General features: G+C 37.0%; 2 protein-coding genes across 5 annotated transcripts; one reads left to right on the top strand and one right to left on the bottom strand.

The window, feature by feature from the left end:
• Positions 1-2066: 2066 nt before the first annotated feature.
• On the bottom strand, positions 2067-11524 carry LOC108821674 (phosphatidylinositol 4-kinase alpha 1-like). Of its 4 annotated transcripts, none has more exons than XM_056988343.1 (26): positions 10767-11524; positions 10167-10508; positions 9837-9998; positions 9588-9755; positions 9282-9440; positions 9062-9189; positions 8712-8955; positions 8441-8606; positions 8122-8339; positions 7795-7953; positions 7544-7726; positions 6740-7165; positions 6293-6655; positions 5872-6086; positions 5535-5715; positions 5300-5436; positions 5051-5204; positions 4574-4840; positions 4264-4341; positions 4116-4160; positions 3651-3823; positions 3359-3554; positions 3053-3193; positions 2765-2973; positions 2523-2684; positions 2067-2430 (listed from the first exon to the last, which is right to left on the bottom strand). In XM_056988343.1, the coding sequence occupies exons 1-26, from the start codon at positions 11469-11471 to the stop codon at positions 2172-2174; spliced, it is 5640 nt and encodes a 1879-aa protein (XP_056844323.1). In that variant the 5' UTR covers positions 11472-11524; the 3' UTR covers positions 2067-2171. The 4 variants fall into 4 exon arrangements, with proteins under 4 accessions (XP_056844323.1, XP_056844329.1, XP_056844333.1 ...); XM_056988349.1 differs by having other exon boundaries at positions 3651-3825; positions 4121-4160; XM_056988353.1 differs by having other exon boundaries at positions 5051-5198.
• Positions 11525-16017: 4493 nt separating this feature from the next.
• On the top strand, positions 16018-16947 carry LOC108849062 (uncharacterized). The gene has a single exon (XM_056990765.1). It carries the CDS (start codon positions 16018-16020, stop codon positions 16945-16947), a length of 930 nt encoding a protein of 309 aa, XP_056846745.1.
• The last annotated feature ends 393 nt before the right edge of the window (positions 16948-17340 follow it).

The following is a 17340-nucleotide window of genomic DNA, read 5'->3' as shown; positions in this document are numbered from 1 at the left end:
TTTAGAATTCAGATATAATTGTAACACATGCTTAAATCTATTTTGTAATTTTAGGGGGGTGTATTCAACCGAGAGTTTTAAGTGATTTGTATTAAAATGACAAATCTACTGTTATTCAAACATGAATTTTAAAAACTCATTTAAAATTCACTGTTATTGAATTTGACATTTCGTAAAGTACTCTGAAATCCACTGTTATTGAAATTATTTTAAGTTGTGGAGTTTTAAAGTTTTGAGGTGATTTTAGGGTGTTTGGGTGGAGTTTCTTAGTTAAAAAAAATTAAAACTCAAATCTCATAGTTTTAGGTGATATTCTAGATTAGTTTAACAAAAATCACCTAAATCTCTGCAACTTATTAAAATCATCTAAAACTCCATTAAAATCAAATCACATCAAATGTTAAATTGAATATACCCCCTTACTGATTTCATTTTGGTATTTTGGTTTGGATTCAGATATTTTTAAATATCATATTGAAATAAACATAAAATTAAATATTTGAGGTACTTAATTAATGTTATAAATACTTATATTTCGATAGCGTATTAAAATAAATATGGATTGGGTTTTATTGATTGGGTTTTTGTTTTTTCAAATATTATTCATATACTAATTTAAATATATTGATTGGGTTTTTGTTTTTTCAAATTTCTCGGAGTATCCTTTTTGAATAACACTTTGTCTTCGAGTTCAGATTATATTAATTTTACTAGATGGATATGCGTATGTGCGGCCATTAATACAATTTGTAAAATATATGAATGGTGTATTACTTATAACTTACAAGGTAAAATATAAGAATAAGGGCATCTCTAACCATGAGAGTAAAAACTTAAAATGATAATTTCAGGGTTAATTGCTTCAATCATAAGTTCTCAAAAAAATTGTAAAACTTTATTCATTTGCACTATAATCATTCACATCACGCAAGCATGTGCATGAGAGGGAGAGAGATATTAGATGTTGAAGAACAAATTTAGTTTTTAGATCTACTAAACTCTAAGTAATCACATATAAATTAATGTTTTAGATTTTTATTTGGAGATCAAATCGCTAAGTTTAAAGTTTTTCTAAATTATTTTATGAATTTCTTTTTGTATAGTTTCGTGTATGTGCAAGATAAAGAAAAATGGTATTTTTAATAATTTTGTGCATTTAATTGAAGCATCATATTAATATAATCTTTTATTGTTCTATAAATTTGATTTTCTAATATATTTAGTGTGATGATTATGTATTGCATATGAAATAAAATGAAAGATATTTAGTGTGTTGAAAGAATTAGACTAATGTTTTTAATTCAATATAATGTGATAATATTATGACCATATCTATTTTCTCAACAAGCTATATATGAATGTCTTAATGATATATATAAGCATGTATGAATAACTATATACATCTACCGGATATGTTAGCATAAGAATAAACATTAATATAGGAAGCATATTAATACCTGCACATGACAATATGATCTAATCGTTTTTTAATGTTATGACTAACTTCAAATATATAATCAGTTCAAATTAATTACGATTATCAAATGATCAAACTAAACTTAGCTAAATTGATTCAAATTTAATTTATATTTTCATATTTTTCTTAAAAGTAAATAGAAAAAATTAAATATTTATAAAGCTAAGCCAAACTGGACTCAATGCAATTAACAATATTTAATTCTACTTATTTAAACTCAATAAAATTGTAAAATATACATCAGAAAGCAAACCATTCATATTTAATAGCTAAAATTGCATGTATAGTTTTTTTTTTGAAAATTTTGCTTGTATAGTTAGAAACAACATATTAGTATTTACTTTTTAATATATATCAGTTATAAATCAGATAAATTTTATAAATAAATAAAAGTATATATTGACGACAAAACGATGACAAAAAAATATATATATTAACGAATTATTATAATTTAGTTATTTTAAAAATATTTATATATATGCACAATCACGGGAAAATCCCTAGTTGTTATATATATATATATATATATATCAGTTATAAATCAGAAATTTTTATAAATAAATAAAAGCATATATTGACGACAAAAAGATGACAAAAAGATATATTAAAGAATTATTATAATTTAGTTATTTTAAAAATATTTATATATATGCACAATCACGGGAAAATCCCTAGTTGATAACATATTTGACGTTTACTTCTCGATGCCTTGTTGCAGATACTGTATCAAGTCGTAACCAAACGTGGTCCATTTGTTGTAGGCATCGGTACAGACATGGATCATGAACTGTGCGGCTTCACGCTCACTCATCTCCGGATGAAACCTCTTGCGAAGTTTCTCAATTGGATCTCCTCTGCTGAAACAAGGCAGTCCACTCTCCACCATCATTTCTACTGTACTGATGATCCCCTCCATGTACCGGCGAGCAGCCAGGTAACCCTGAACACACAAGCTATACGAGAGAGAATATAGAATCGTCTCTCAGAAGTCAGAACTTCTCACTGAAATTAGGTCAAAAAGATAACGTGTGGAGAAAGTTTTTACCTGAGAAACTGATTCCAAGTTTCGCTCTTCATATCACCAGATGGATCAAGCAACTGTGTCATCTCGTGGCTCAGTTTGAAATGTGCGCTCTCGAAACGCATGTTTCCACCAGGTGAAGTTTCGAAAATGAAACCAAAGTCAATGTGAACAAGCCATCCCATGCTGCATTCACAAAAAAAAAAGTGTAATGGTTTATTTCATGAATTGATTCAGAAGAGAGGTGCAAGAGGTTATCATCATACTTGTCGAAGAGGAGATTGCCGTTGTGTCTATCTTTGGGCTGGAGTAAAAGACTCGCCACCGCATAACCAGCACTGCTGGTGAGGAAATTGCCTCGTGCTGTTTCAAAGGAGGGTGAGCCTACTGGTCCGAACTCCTGTTGAAAGATCTCATACAAGCCGCCGTCCGTTGATTCACCCATTTGACTTCTGCTTCGTGTATTTGGTACTACCTGTGATAATAAAAGGAGAAAAGAATAAAAACACAAAACTCACATTCGGATTGAGAAATGAGAATGAGTTAGAACATACCTCAATGATCCCCCTTCCAGCCCCAGTTGGAAGTACTCCATATGGAAATAAATAAAGATTAAGACCAACCGCTTCAAATATGTCTCTAAGAAGAGATATCACTTGAAGGGCAAGAACATCTTGTCGACAATCATCTCCAACCTAATGAGCAGCATATATAAATCTTGAGATAACATTGTGAGGGAGGGTTCTCCAGACAACATTGGCAGAACAAAAGAAGTTTATAAAATAAATGGGAGAGGTAACAAGAGAGCAGTTTTCAGATCGGCCAACTTGGGAAATGTATATATGTGTGCATAAGATTACCTTGAAAATACAAGCCTGTGGTTTCACATCATTATGGTTACCATCACGATCGACAACGTTAAAAGTTATCATGATAGGCACTTTGGCTGCTGATTGAAGGGGTATACCACTGTCTATCTTGATACCCTTAACAAGCTTGTTAGGAGCCGTAGGTAAGTAAAGGTCTTCGCCTTGCATTTTGATTTTCTCCAACTCTCTGTCACAGAAAATATTATAGTTCATATTGCATGTTAACGCGCAGATTCATTTGTATCCAGTTAACAAAAAAAATATATTTATATTAGAATGTTACCTCCTGATACCAGCTCTTCGTTCTTCTTTTGGAAGAGAAAATAATGCCCCAGAAATAGATGTAACCTTTTCAAAGAAGTCAAACTCTCTACTGAACAAGTCCAAGGCCTTGGGAGTAAAACCATCGATGATATGCTGTCGAACCTCTGACAAGATTGCTTGGAATGATGCATTCTAAAATATAACAGAGACAACCCCATGAGCACAAAGTGATACAGCCAACATACTATTGGCCTTTTCATGTTTTATGACTTGGTCTTATCAATGCATAATGTAATAGAAAAGCAGAACAATAGTCCATCATTAAACCAAAATTTGGAATATTTTTGGTCAATTTGCATGTTGTTAAAGATATAAAATCTCATCAGTTGCATAATTACGAAAATAGGCAAACAATAATACGGTGAAGATTCCACACTAAAGTTGACACCAATTATATAACAAAAGGGGTAATAGTGTACAAAACCTTATCGGAAGCACCATCTTTCACTGTTTCCTGAAAAGACTCACCCTGGCATTATATAAAACAGAGTTTAGGAATTTAAGAAAAAAATAATGGTGTATTGGTTCCAAGAAAATTGATATCTTCACAAACACCACGAAATTATACTCACCTGCAAATGCCAAATGAGGATATGAGCAAATATGTCATTTCTGTGGGCAGCTCTGAGAAGATACCCTTCAACCAGCCTCTGTTAGCAAAAAAGTTTTAAAATTAACCTTATAACCAGTGAGAGGAAACAACATCAAGCCTCTGGAATTATGCAAATTTTCACACTTTTTGAAGATCATTAGAAAAACATAAAACTGAGGGAAAGAAAGACCAGACTTGGCTTCTGAAAAATGTGTGGCTGATAGATCAGACAAATATATGAAAAATAGGGAAAGAAAGAGTGATATGTAGATTTTCACTTTACGACTTACCCCTTCATCATAGCGCAGAGACTGCACCAATTGTGGCATAAAGAAAGTGACTCGCTCAGGGGGGTAGGACTCTAAAACTCGCAGGACATATGCCATGACACGCGGATGGCCCTTATAATTAGGAGTGAGGAACTCAAGAGCTTGTGTAATTGAACAAGCAGCCCAGTGTGGCAGCTGCTGCAACAGCACTGAGTTCACTTCAACTGTTTTAGGTGTGAGAAAATATGGCAATGCCTCAGGAATTGTACGAAGATCTCCAATATGAGCCTGCAAAAAAAGATAGTACTATGTGAGCAACTGAATCCAACATCACTCATATTATACCAAAAAAAAAAGTCAGTCATAATATCAGTGTGTCACTTTTTACACCTAGAGATTTGAAGCATTCATGTATAACTATCCAATCTAGTTGTCAACAAATCCATAAAATCTGTCATTCTTCAAGTCCTAAATGTAATGACCACTGTAAAACCATACCTGAACTAGCTGAGTAACTTCGGATTTCAAAGCAATATTTGCTGGAAATCTTGATACTAATGATATAGCAATCCTTGGATCCACTAAAAAGGCAGTTTTAGCAAGTTCAGCCCATTCCCCAGAGCTTACTTTTAAGCGGGAATATGGACTGTCCCTGTACACAAGTTGTATAAATTAGAAGACTGAATATCAACTGTGCAGGTAGGTCAAAACCTAAGAAGTGGAAACAGCATAAAGAGGATCTGTTACTTTAAACTAATAGGCTGTGCCCAAGCGTCGAGCCTATCAGATTCACGTTGGCAAAGAACAAGAAGCAGTTGCTTCCTCTTCTCCTTTCCCACTGCATAGTTGTCCATTTTACCCAAGACAGGATGATGCTGATCAATCTGTAAACATCCATCCCAAATAAACATCGTTGTGTGCATCCACATACTTCGTAAACCAGCATGAAAGTAGAAGAAAATAAAGAGGTCGGTTACCATACCAATTCAGTTAATTTTCCGTTTTCATAAGCTCTGCCTTTGGAATCAGATTTGCTAAAATCTGTTCGATCGTTTAACAAAAACTGAGCGAAAATTGACACAGATTGAGCCTCACTCTGACAAAAGTTCGGCATGTTTACATCGTACCACTCTGGTTGACGAGCAAACCATCCTAAAGAAGCCCTGGAATAAGTTCAAAATACAATATTATCAGAGATAACAGATAATAAGAAACTCTTAATCTAAACTCCACCTATGAGACGACTACCAAACATTGCAATATGTCTAGCCAATCAAATCTACAATGTGACAGAAACAGGGGGAATAACAAAGGGTCACCTGTAGATTCGATCTTCCAGCAGTTCAAGTCCATGTCTAAATTTATGCATATTGCTTTGTTTTTGGCATGAGCAGAACTTCAGTCCAAGGAGCATCAAAGCAAAAAAGGTACCAGTCGCTGCCGGGTGGTGGGTAAAGCACCAGTCAAGACTTGTATTCCGTTGTAACAGCCGACCAAACAACAAGAGTTGATCCACGCTATTATGTCGAATCACCTAAAGAAACATGGAGGAAGTAAGAAACAAAATCACTCAGCACTAGCAGGCGATCCTAATACCTCTACAAAACAATAATATCATTTCAACTACGATCACAATAAAAAAACATAGCTAGGAACACTTTTGTTTGTCTTATCTAATATCAAAGCAGAAATAAGGTCAACGTCCTACTGTGCATAATTGTATATAGAATAAAGCCTAACCTCAAAGCGGTCTATAAAAAATCCAAGCCATAGTCTGTGAGCGACTATTTGATCAACAGGGTCACAATCAGGTGGATCTTCTGGTTCTCCAGGGGCAAGTTGGGGCTTTAATTTTGCAGCTGGGCCATAGTATCCCACATCAGATGCAAATAGTCCTCGTTTTGAAACAACTGTCCATGTCCATGCATCAACAAGTTCGGCAAGAACAAGAGATCCCAGTTGTGGAGCAGCAGAAACCAACCAGGTCCAAATGAATACTCCAGTTTCCATAGCATCTGGAGTTAATATATAAGCCGGACACCAGCAAAGGAGACGCAGTAAACGAGAAAATCCCTTGATATCTGTTTTAGGTTCACCAGCCTGCTGCAACAATGAAAAAATAGAAAATGTAACCTTATAAGATACTAATTAGCTGGAAGATATGCCAATACATTTGTTCTTGCTTACTAGATTTGACAGCAGTACTGCAGTTGCATGAGAACAAGTTTCTCTAAATTGCGATTTGTCAGTAGCTCCTCCATTCTTACAAGTATTAACAATTTGTTGAAGGCTCCGCACAGAACTGTTTATCAACGTTTCACTGCCAATACTGCTTTCCAATCTTACCAAGCCAGCAATTTGTCCGGTGTGCTTACACTTATACATTGCACTAACGAAACCAGTACCAAGTATCTCCAAGTTAAAGGCTTCAGAAGCTTTTAAATTTTCCCCAGACGCTGCAACTGCTGCAGCCATCACAGCTGGAATATTTTCTGTTTCTGCTCCAGACCAAATTTTATTTTTCCCAGTTCTGATCTTTATCTCATTTAGAAGAGAAACCACATCAGTTGTAGTTTGTGTTCGCTGCAATATGTTTGCCTTACACAGTTTATCCTGAGATGCGTAAGCAAAATTCAGTAAATGCATGCAATAAACACTCTGGTGATTTAAGAAACCAATCAACAAAATAGATCATAATTCCACTGAACCAATAATTTGAAGTACAATGTATAATCATGAATAAAAAAACATTCAGAAGCATCTGTGAGTGACCAGTAAACCAATTCAGAAACAGTAAACAATAATAGTGCTAGAGAGAGAAACTGATAAAAGGAGACCACATCTTTAAACATTTCAAGAAAACAGAGGAGCCTAAGTTTAAAAGAGATTTAGAGACAGAACAAGGATATAATAAATGCACTTCCAGACAGAAATTATTTGATCGTGTATCTAAGTGTTGATAATTATATAAACTGGCGTAAAGAAGGAAACCTGAAGCAAGCCCTGAATAGTGCATGGAGCATATGAAAGTGATATATTGATCCATTCTCGAACAACTTTTTGGTATAAATATCGAACGGCAGCAGTCCAAGCAGGATCGTTGACAACCATTGAAGGTGCATTGTCATGACCAGATAATAGCAAACTATCCAGACAAGAGGAGCTCCAGAGGACCTGCATATTTTATTGTTAGCTGATACATGTTTTGCATAAAGTAATGTGTGATTGTCAATTATTTCTACCTGGGGAAACTTGTCCCTGATCTGATTCAACAGGTTCACTGAGATATCTCGAATGTGTTCATCTCTCTGTGACATATTCTTTATGAGGAAGCATGCATGTGCATTTATAGTCGTTTCACAAATACTATTATCTTTCCCAGTAAGAGATATCCGATCTTCCTGAAACCAGATGAACATATCGATAACTTTCATCTACTTCTAGAATGATTACAAACGGAGAAGGAAAAAAAAACCCAAATCTGTTACTGGTACAGTTGACATAACGACCAAAATGCTTATATAGGCTAGAGTTGCACACCTAATCAATATAATCAGGAAATTACATACCAGCCATGATACTGCTGCTTGAAAGGCTCTATGCACAATTGCTGTCAAACACTGAGAAACAGCAGGAGTGAGGTTTGGTGATTTCAGGTATTCGAAGACACAACTGAAGGCACTTCGAGATGCAGACACACTTGAGACACGATTAAGGATACCCCCATTGCTAGTAAAACGTATAATCTCCAAAACGGCTACTGCAAGTAGATACGTAGCCTTCACCCCTGAATAAAAGAAAGAAAACCGTTCAGTCATTGCACTCGTAGGATCAACAACATTGCCATATTTCTAGATATCGAATTCAGACACATCGCATATGTTGGACCTGAGATAGTGTTCAGTGCTGAAACGTCAACTCGACCACCCAAGGCAATTGAAAGAGCAGTTCTCTGGGTTGAAGCTACTTTCTTATTCCTTACTAGAGAACTATCAGAATTACGAAGCGCATTGAGCTCCAATTCGTCTTCAAGCCATTTTACAGAACTGACGACCTACAAAGACCACATACTCAATCAGTTAAAATTAAAACACAGACAAAGTTTCTCTTGGAAGATGTAAACTCAGTATATAATGATACTGTGGCTAGGCTAACTTACAAGGGGAGGAGTGCCCTGAGAAATCCTCTGAACATCAAGAGACCACTGAGTGTTCCACATGTAAGGCCCTCCTACAGGTTGAGGTTTAACCATAGGAGGCGCTAAGCCAAAGAGGGCTATATAGAACCACAGATTGCGAAACAGTTTCAAAAGTGATGGTTCCACATTTGAAGTAGGATCGAAATCTGAACATATTTCCGCAACGGCAGGAAGAAGAGGACCTAACATGTCTGCAGCACCGGTCCTATAAGAAAATGACGCACGTCACTAAAAGTACAACTAGTCTGTGTTGCTCTGCTAATTTCATATAAAAATAATACAAACTAGCATCATATAAATGGTTTAATTACCCTCCACTTTTAGACTCAGTAGCGAGGCTTACATCCGAACATAAGGAGAGCAGGCGGTGGCGATAGTCAGCACGAAGTTTTGTATTGATAAGGCCCTTAGCAATTGTAAGAAAGCCTGCAGCAAGAGTCTGCAATCCAATTGGATATGTATGCGCATTAATGTTATAGAAAAAATAAAAAAGAAGCACAGAAAAGAACCTTGTAACAGATTACGTTATACCTCTGGATGCTTAGTTCTAGATTTTGGTTCTGATATTTTTCTTTCCTCAGATCCCACCGTTGATATTTTGTTCAAGTAACTTCTAGTCATCAAAACTACTGTCTCGCGGTAGGAATTCTCAAATCCTAATGTTGCTATCCGAGATACAGCATCAAGAAGCTACATATAAGCGACAATATATGCATAAGTGAATATGCCAAAAAGAAAAAAGAAAAAGATATATAGTCGTTCTATTGTCAAATTTGAGAAAGTGTCCCAGTAGATAGAATAATGGCCAGAAAATTATCACTTGAAATGGAACCATACTTGGAGTCGCAATGAGCCAGGAGTTGAAGTATCACCCTCTTCTAGGCTTTCAATAAAAAAGGGGAAAACCATGTCCGCTACTTCAGGCTTTTTAACAGCAACGCTGATATCAGTAAGCAGCTGAATAACATGCAGCGGTACAGTAAGGTTTTCCTTCTCTCTACCAACCTGAGGCCAAATGATTAGTCTTATTAAGTGTACAACAGAAGAAAGATGACTGATCCAGCTACGGGAAACGTTAAGAGTAACCTGCTCGTCGTAATCATTCTTTTCATGAATCCTTGAAGCTAAACCCACGATGAAGGTGTTCACTAAAGCTCGATCCTTGGCCCAACCAGATTCAATAATCTCACAGCAGATTTTAGATACGCTCTCAAAGATATTCCTCTTATTTCTCACCCAAGTATCAGGCTGTTCCAACAAAAAGAAACCTCAATTAGTCATTTAACATGTCTATGAAGATATATCCAGACTCCAGAGCAATTGTGACATGATGTGTTCAACTATACTTCGGCCTAATAATACCCATCACTAGCCTAAACTATGTTTCTCAAATGAGTTGCCATAAACCAGAATTACCTGCGCGCAGACAGCTAGCACCAGTAGTTTCAGTCGGACAAACAGCCCATTTGGTGAACATCTTCCCTTTGCGACTGCCATTTCCGCAATCCCAGAAAGCAGAGATATGAACAGTTCTTCGCAGGCCTTCATTTTACGCCACACAGATGTCAAGCAAGCTTCTGCAGCATCAAACACCAATGTAAGAGTCTCCATAGCCAGCTTCTTATATGCCTTTCCGTCTGTTTCAAGCGACACAAGACTCTTGATTTTCATTTTAGCTGCAGCCTGATAAACTAACAGTTTGGCATCCACTCTAGCTTTCAGAAGTGGATCTTGGTCATCCCAGTCCCGCTTTCTTGACTGTAAAACAAAAAGGCAGAAATCATCTAGAAATCAATTGCGTGGTACTAACACCCTGATCCATGGCCGGTCATAAGATTTAGAGGCTGTAGGTGATTTATTAAACATATTAACAATTTATTTTTTTTATATAAATTTGGGGACATGTCTATGTAATTTTCTTCAAAAATTTTGGAGATGATAGATGAATGTTTCATTCGGCTTTCCGCATGACCAGCCCTGCTCTGATCTAAGAACAATAGCAACACAAATAACTACCTTGAGAAATGCTGACATGGACTGAAGCTGCCTCCTAGCTATAGAACTCGCCTTATCATGGAGCTTAGAATCAAGCTTGGCTTTATCAAAAACATGAGCCATCAACTTGAAAGTAACCTCTCGCTTCTCCAAACTCTCGATGGACTCCTCCTCAAAAGAGCCTCCACTACATGACGCATTCCTCGCTACGTCAAGGTCGGGACTAAACCGATGGAGCAGCATTGTGATCAGCTTATCTCCATCAGACTGTTGAATCGATGGGAACCCAATCTGAGAAAGAGCAACCAAGAAAGCCCTAGAGATCGCTCCATCCACCTCCACGTCATCACCACCTGAAACCAAGGCCTCCCCTGCAATCTCCACAACCTTACTCCCAAATTCAAGTGACGTACGCGAAACGTAACCTAGGAAGGTGCAGTAGAATTCCGAAATCGACTCCAGCGTGTACGAGCATGGCCAGAAAGAGCGGCGGAACGAGTTCGGAACAGCGTGGAGGAGGAAATCGAGGACGGCGAGTTTGCCGTGATCCTCGGATGTGTCGACGTTACTGGAGATGATCCGAGCGACGGCCAAAACAGCGTTGAGATGACTCCGAGAGACGCTGGCTGATTCGTGGGGACACTGTCGGCAAATCCAAACGAGATTCTCCGAGAAGTTGATCGGATTTTGCTCTATGATTTCGCATATCTCCGTTAACGCCTCCATCTCTGAGATCAGAATCTCCGATGATGATGGGAGAGTCGAGCAATGTGAGTGTTGGGTTTGGGTCTACAGTCTAGAGAAGGTTTAGACTTTTAGAGGGAAAATATCTGATTAGGCCTGGGTATTCGTGGTTTCAATCCGGTTTACGTTTTGTCCAATCGGTGTTTTTGGTTTTTTGGGTCTATCAGAATAAATCCCTTTTGAGTTATATGAAAGTTTGGTTTAGGAGCGGTTCGGGTTATATCGAGTTTGGGTCGGGATTAGTAAATATTTAAAGAACCGGTATAACCAATATAGTTTTGGGTTCGGGTCGGGATCGGTTCTTCAGTTTAAAAGTACCTGATTTTAACATATTTTATACTTTATAATTAAAACATAGATAAAATCGGTTTTTCGGTTTTAAATACCTGAGTTATACTTATTTTGTAACCAAATCATAAATAAAATCGGTACAAAAATAAAAAAGAACACTAACCGTGATAATTCAAAATCAAATATAAAAAAAAAATCAAATAATTGAAAATATAAAACAAAAATCAAGTTCTCATGATATAATAAATATTGTACAATAAACCTAGTCATTTGGCGTCAGATTCGTCTGCACCTTTTTTTAGCATCAATTGGTCTGCACCTTCTGCAGACTAAGAGCATGCCCATTGGGGGGTTTTTAAAGGGTTCATGGGCTCGGGTTCATAGGGCCGGGCAGGGAAAAAAAATCGAAAATTGGCTAATTTTGGTGACCCGAGTCTTACGCATGATCCGTTCTTAGCCGGGTTCAAGACACGTGTTGGTTCCCCATTGGCCCCGCGTTTTCGAGTTTACGCGAAGCATTGACCGAGACCTTTCATTTTTCATTTCTTCTTCGATACCTAGGGTTTGGTTCTCTGAAAGGCGATTGCGAGGCGATTCTGGTGCGACGGCGATTTCCGAAGCTTTTGACCATCAAATCGACGACGAACGGTCCCCTCCACGAGCTCAGGTCAGTATCGAGTAGATTCTCCACAATTTTGAAGCGTTTTGGGTCTCGGGAAATCTCAATCGATTTAGGGTTTTCATATTAGGGTTCAAAATCGAGTTGGGGCTTTCGATTAAGCGTCATGCGGGGTTGTATTGGGGGAGTTATGGTTGGTTTATCGGGGATTATAAATTGAATTGGGGATTTAGGGTTAGGGTTCGAAATTGATTTGGGGGTTTCACAGGTTACGGTTCTTAATCGATAGTGTGGGTTTCGTTTTATGGTTTTAAATCGTGTAGACGGGTTTATTGTTTCGTTTTCATCATATTGAGCTAATGAGTTTTGTGAATGATTTGTTTGTGCTAGAGATGGATCCCGCAGCAGAGAGAAGAGACATGAAGAGGAACATTGAGTACAACAACAGCTTGATGTATGTTGCTGATTCAGAGTACGGGATACCAACAAGGTGTTACTGTGGTGGGAGAATGATTGACGAGGTTCAGGCGAAGGAGGAGAAAGACACTCTTCCTGGGAAGCGGTTCTTCACATGCATAAACTACGAGGTAAACAACTCCTTCTATCTTTGTTTATATTTTTTTGTGTTCTTTTCTTTATTGATTTTGATGAGTTTTCTTTTTTTTATGGGTTAACCAAGCCTGATGGCCTCCATTATCGTCAGCCTTGGGTTCATGGTGTCCAGGAGGAGATCGAGAAGCTGACTAACCGCCTGGAGAAAGCTGAGAAGGTGATCAAGGAGGTGCCCATCCTCAATCAACAGATTGAGTCACTAGAGGTTAGTGATGCTGTTTTGATGTTGTTTCATTAGTTTAGTTAAAGAAAACGTTTTGATGCTGTTTTGATGTTGTTGTTTACATGTACAGGAACAAGTTAAAAGCCTCTCGGGCGAGGTGGATGCTCTCAGAGTGAAGGTCGCTGACCTGGAGATGGTCTGCTTCGATTGAAAAGCAAAGGTAAATGTTTCTGTTTCTGTTTTTCTGGTTCGAATCATGTTTGTGTTTTTTTTTTAATATGTTAACCGTATATAAACTGAACTACAAGTAGTTCAGTTTATAAATTAACTAAAACTACAACTTTAAAATACAACTAAAACTTTAAACTACAAGTACAAGTAGAACTAGTTCTCTTAAAAACGATAATAAATTGTATCTGTTTTGTGGTTGGTTGCTGTGATTTGATTGTTAGAGTTTAATGCATTTGCGATAGAGAGTTGTTGTCTAATGAATGTTTGGTTGTTAGAGTTTAATGTACTAGCCAAAACTAGTTTAAAAAGATAGCAAATCCACATCTAAAACACACACACATATCAAACCAAAAACCGAAACCAAAATGGAATATGTACCCCAAACCTCCCAAACCTCTCTTCAGAGAAGAAAGTGGTAAACCAAAGAAGACGTTGTGCTCATCAGCGCTTGGTTGAACACCAGCAAGGATGCCATCGTGAGTACTGACCAGAAGGCCGGAGCGTTTTGGAAGCGAATTGTTGACTACGTCAACGCAAGCCCTCAGCTCAGTGGCCAGGTTCCTAGAGAGTGGAGTCAGTGTAAGCAGAGGTGGGGAAGAATCAACGAGCAGGTGTGCAAGTTTGTGGGCTGCTATGAAGCGGCTGTGAGGGAGCAAGCTAGTGGCCAAAACGAGAATGATGTCATGAAGGCTGCCCATGACATCTTCTTGAATGATCTTGGCATCAAGTTCACGCTTGAACATTGTTGGAGGGAACTTCGGTTCGATCAGAAATGGAAATCACTCGCTGTGCCCAAAGAAGGTCCCAAGGAGAAAAGGAAGGAAGCTGCGGAGGTGGTGGCTGAGGAGGAAGGTGCGGATGTTCGGCCTCCTGGTGTCAAGGCTTGCAAAGCAGCCAAACGCAAGAGGCAGGGTTATGATGAGATACATAGCATGCTTGCTGTGAAAAAGGAGATACAGCAACAGAAACTCCTAGAGCGTCTCCTTGCCAAAGACCCTACCCATCTAACTGCAAGCGAAATCATCCTCATGGACAAACTCATTTCTCAAATGATTTGAGATGGGTTTGTACTTCTATCGATTGTTTGATTGCTGTTGTGGTAATATGATAGCTTAAGTTTTTCATTTGTACTTCATGTTGATAGGTTGATAGATATACATTGTACTTCTTTTGTTTGGTTGCTTTGTGTATTTTATTATGTTTGGTTGCTTTGTACTTCTTTTGTTTAGTTGCTTTGTACTAAATCATTGTTTATTTTGTCTTGCAGGTCACGGGCTGTAGTGCAACTTGTATGGCAGTAAGGAAGGAAGGAAGGAAGGTGTTGAACTTGTAGCTTTATGTTTGTAGTGTATCACGGGAAGTGTAGTATTTTGTTTCTTTCTACACTTGTTTTCAATTCACGGGTGTACCCACTTTGTACTTGTTTGGTTGCTCATGTGTTTCACGGGTAGCAACCAATTTTCTACTACTTGTATCGGCCATGTACTCTCTGTTCTCTATATATAAAGCAGGTCTTTGTTTATGAAATTTGTCCTCTCTTCTCGATATCTCTCTTTGCTCTACTCAGTCTTTACTCTTCTTTAACTCTTCTCAATTGTCCACTCTTTGCTCTGCTCTTCTTTACTCTTCTCAGTCTTTACTCTTCTCTCTATCTCAACCACATACACTACAACAATCAAGGCAAGTATCAAAACAAGTTAACGTGACTCTTCTTTACTCTTCTCTCTATCTCAACCACATACACTACAACAATCAAGGCAAGTATCAAAACAAGTTAACGTTTGTCTTCTTTACTCTTCTTTCTATCTCAACCAATTTTTTTATAACTCTTCTCTATACCACAAGTATTAAAGTAGTGAAACATATATTTTTTTTATATAAAAACATATGTTTGTTATTAAAGTAGTGAAACATATAATTTTTATTTTTTAAAAAAATAATGTTTCTTATTAAACAAGTGAAGCCTTATTTTTTTATTTTAAAACAGTTATGTTTCTTATTAAACAAGTGAAGTCTTATTTTTTTATATAAAAATTATTAAAGTAGTGAAACATTTTATTTTTTATATAAAAATTATGTTTTTTTTTAAAAAAAATTGTTTGTTATTAAAGTAGTGAAACATATCATTTTTTTTTTAAAAAATAATGTTTCTTATTAAACAAGTGAAGCCTTGTTTTTTTTTTAAAAGATATGTTTCTTATTAAAGTACAATTGTCCATTTCTTTTTAAAAAATAATATTTCATTTTGGTTTAATAGGAAGGAAGAAGAGTTCAAGTGATGTCTTTCTCATCAGATGATGCAGCAGATAAATTAATTGAAGATACGTTAGACCAACATGTTGATAATTTTATCGACCAACAAGTTGATAATTTCATCGACCAACAAATTAACAAGCCGAAGAGACGAGCTTATATCGAAAGACATAGGGAGCAAGGCCACCAAGACCTTTGGAACGACTATTTCAGTGAAAATCCTACATACCCACCAGAAATGTTTAGGCGGCGTTTTCGAATGACCAAGCCATTGTTCCTTTCCATACTTTCGTCAAAGACCAAATGCTCACGGAAGGTACGGGCTATCTGCACTTCAAAAGTGTATTGCGGCTATACGTATGCTAGCATATGGTCAATCGGGAGATACGTATGACGAATATCTCCGACTTGGTGAGAGTACCGCACTTTTATGTTTGGAGAAGTTCAACGAAGGGATAATACAATTGTTTGGTGATGAGTATCTACGAAAACCTACACCAGCTGATCTTCAACGATTACTCGATATCGGAGAGGTACGCGGATTTCCGGAAATGATAGGCAGCATCGACTGTATGCATTGGGAGTGGAAAAACTGCCCAAGGTCTTGGAGAGGGCAGTACACACGAGGTCACGGAAAGCCGACCATTGTCTTAGAGGCTGTGGCATCACAGGATCTTTGGATATGGCACGCATTTTTCGGTTTACCAGGTACCCTCAACGATATTAATGTTCTCGATCGGTCACAAGTTTTTTCTGACATTATACAAGGTCGAGCTCCTAAAGTTAATTTCACGGTCAACGGCCACAATTATCGTATGGCGTACTACCTTACAGATGGAATCTATCCAAAATGGTCAACATTTATCCAATCCATCCCACTACCTCAAAGTCTTAAAGCTGAGCTTTTTGCTGAAAAACAAGAATCCGCCAGAAAAGATGTCGAACGTGCTTTCGGAGTTTTGCAATCGAGGTTTGCAATAGTAAAAAATCCTGCTCTACTATGGGACAAGGAGAAGATTGGAAAGATTATGAGAACTTGTGTCATACTACACAATATGATAGTGGAGAACGAACGAAACACATATATTCTGTCCGATACATCTGAGTTCAAGTCAGGAGAGTCAAGCAGGAGTTCACAGGTGGAAATCTCGCAACCTACGGACTCCCCTTCCAACTTCGTTAATAGGCATGGCATTCAAGCTCAAATTCGGGATCAACAGAAACATGATCGTTTGAAAGCCGATTTAGTTGAAAATATATGGCAAAAATATGGTAATCTAGATGACTAATCTTTGTATGTTTTTGAATTTCCATTGTATTAAATAAAAACTTTTTAAAAAAATTAAAAAAAAAATTAAAATAATTAAAAAAATAATAATATTATTTTATTCTTATGAACCCCATTTTCGGGTTCATTAATGGAAGACCAAAATTAATACGGGTTCGTCACTATTCACGGACCCACCAAAAAACAATAAAAAAATCTCTATGAACCCTCCTTGGGGTTCACTAATGGAGATGCTCTAATATATATTCTCAATAAATTTAGAAATATTATTTTTATAATTTTTTAATTTGTTAATTAGATATAAATATTAAATTTTGTTTTGTGATTTTTTCGGTTTTTAACTAAATACCAATTGTTTGTTGTGTGAACTTCATTTCTTGTGGCTTATACATAA

The sequence above is a fragment of the Raphanus sativus genome, chromosome 1, assembly GCF_000801105.2.
Source record: "Raphanus sativus cultivar WK10039 chromosome 1, ASM80110v3, whole genome shotgun sequence".
NCBI lineage: Eukaryota > Viridiplantae > Streptophyta > Magnoliopsida > Brassicales > Brassicaceae > Raphanus > Raphanus sativus.
Note: the sequence above shows the minus strand (reverse complement) of the source record. Positions and strands in the feature narration are given on the sequence as shown.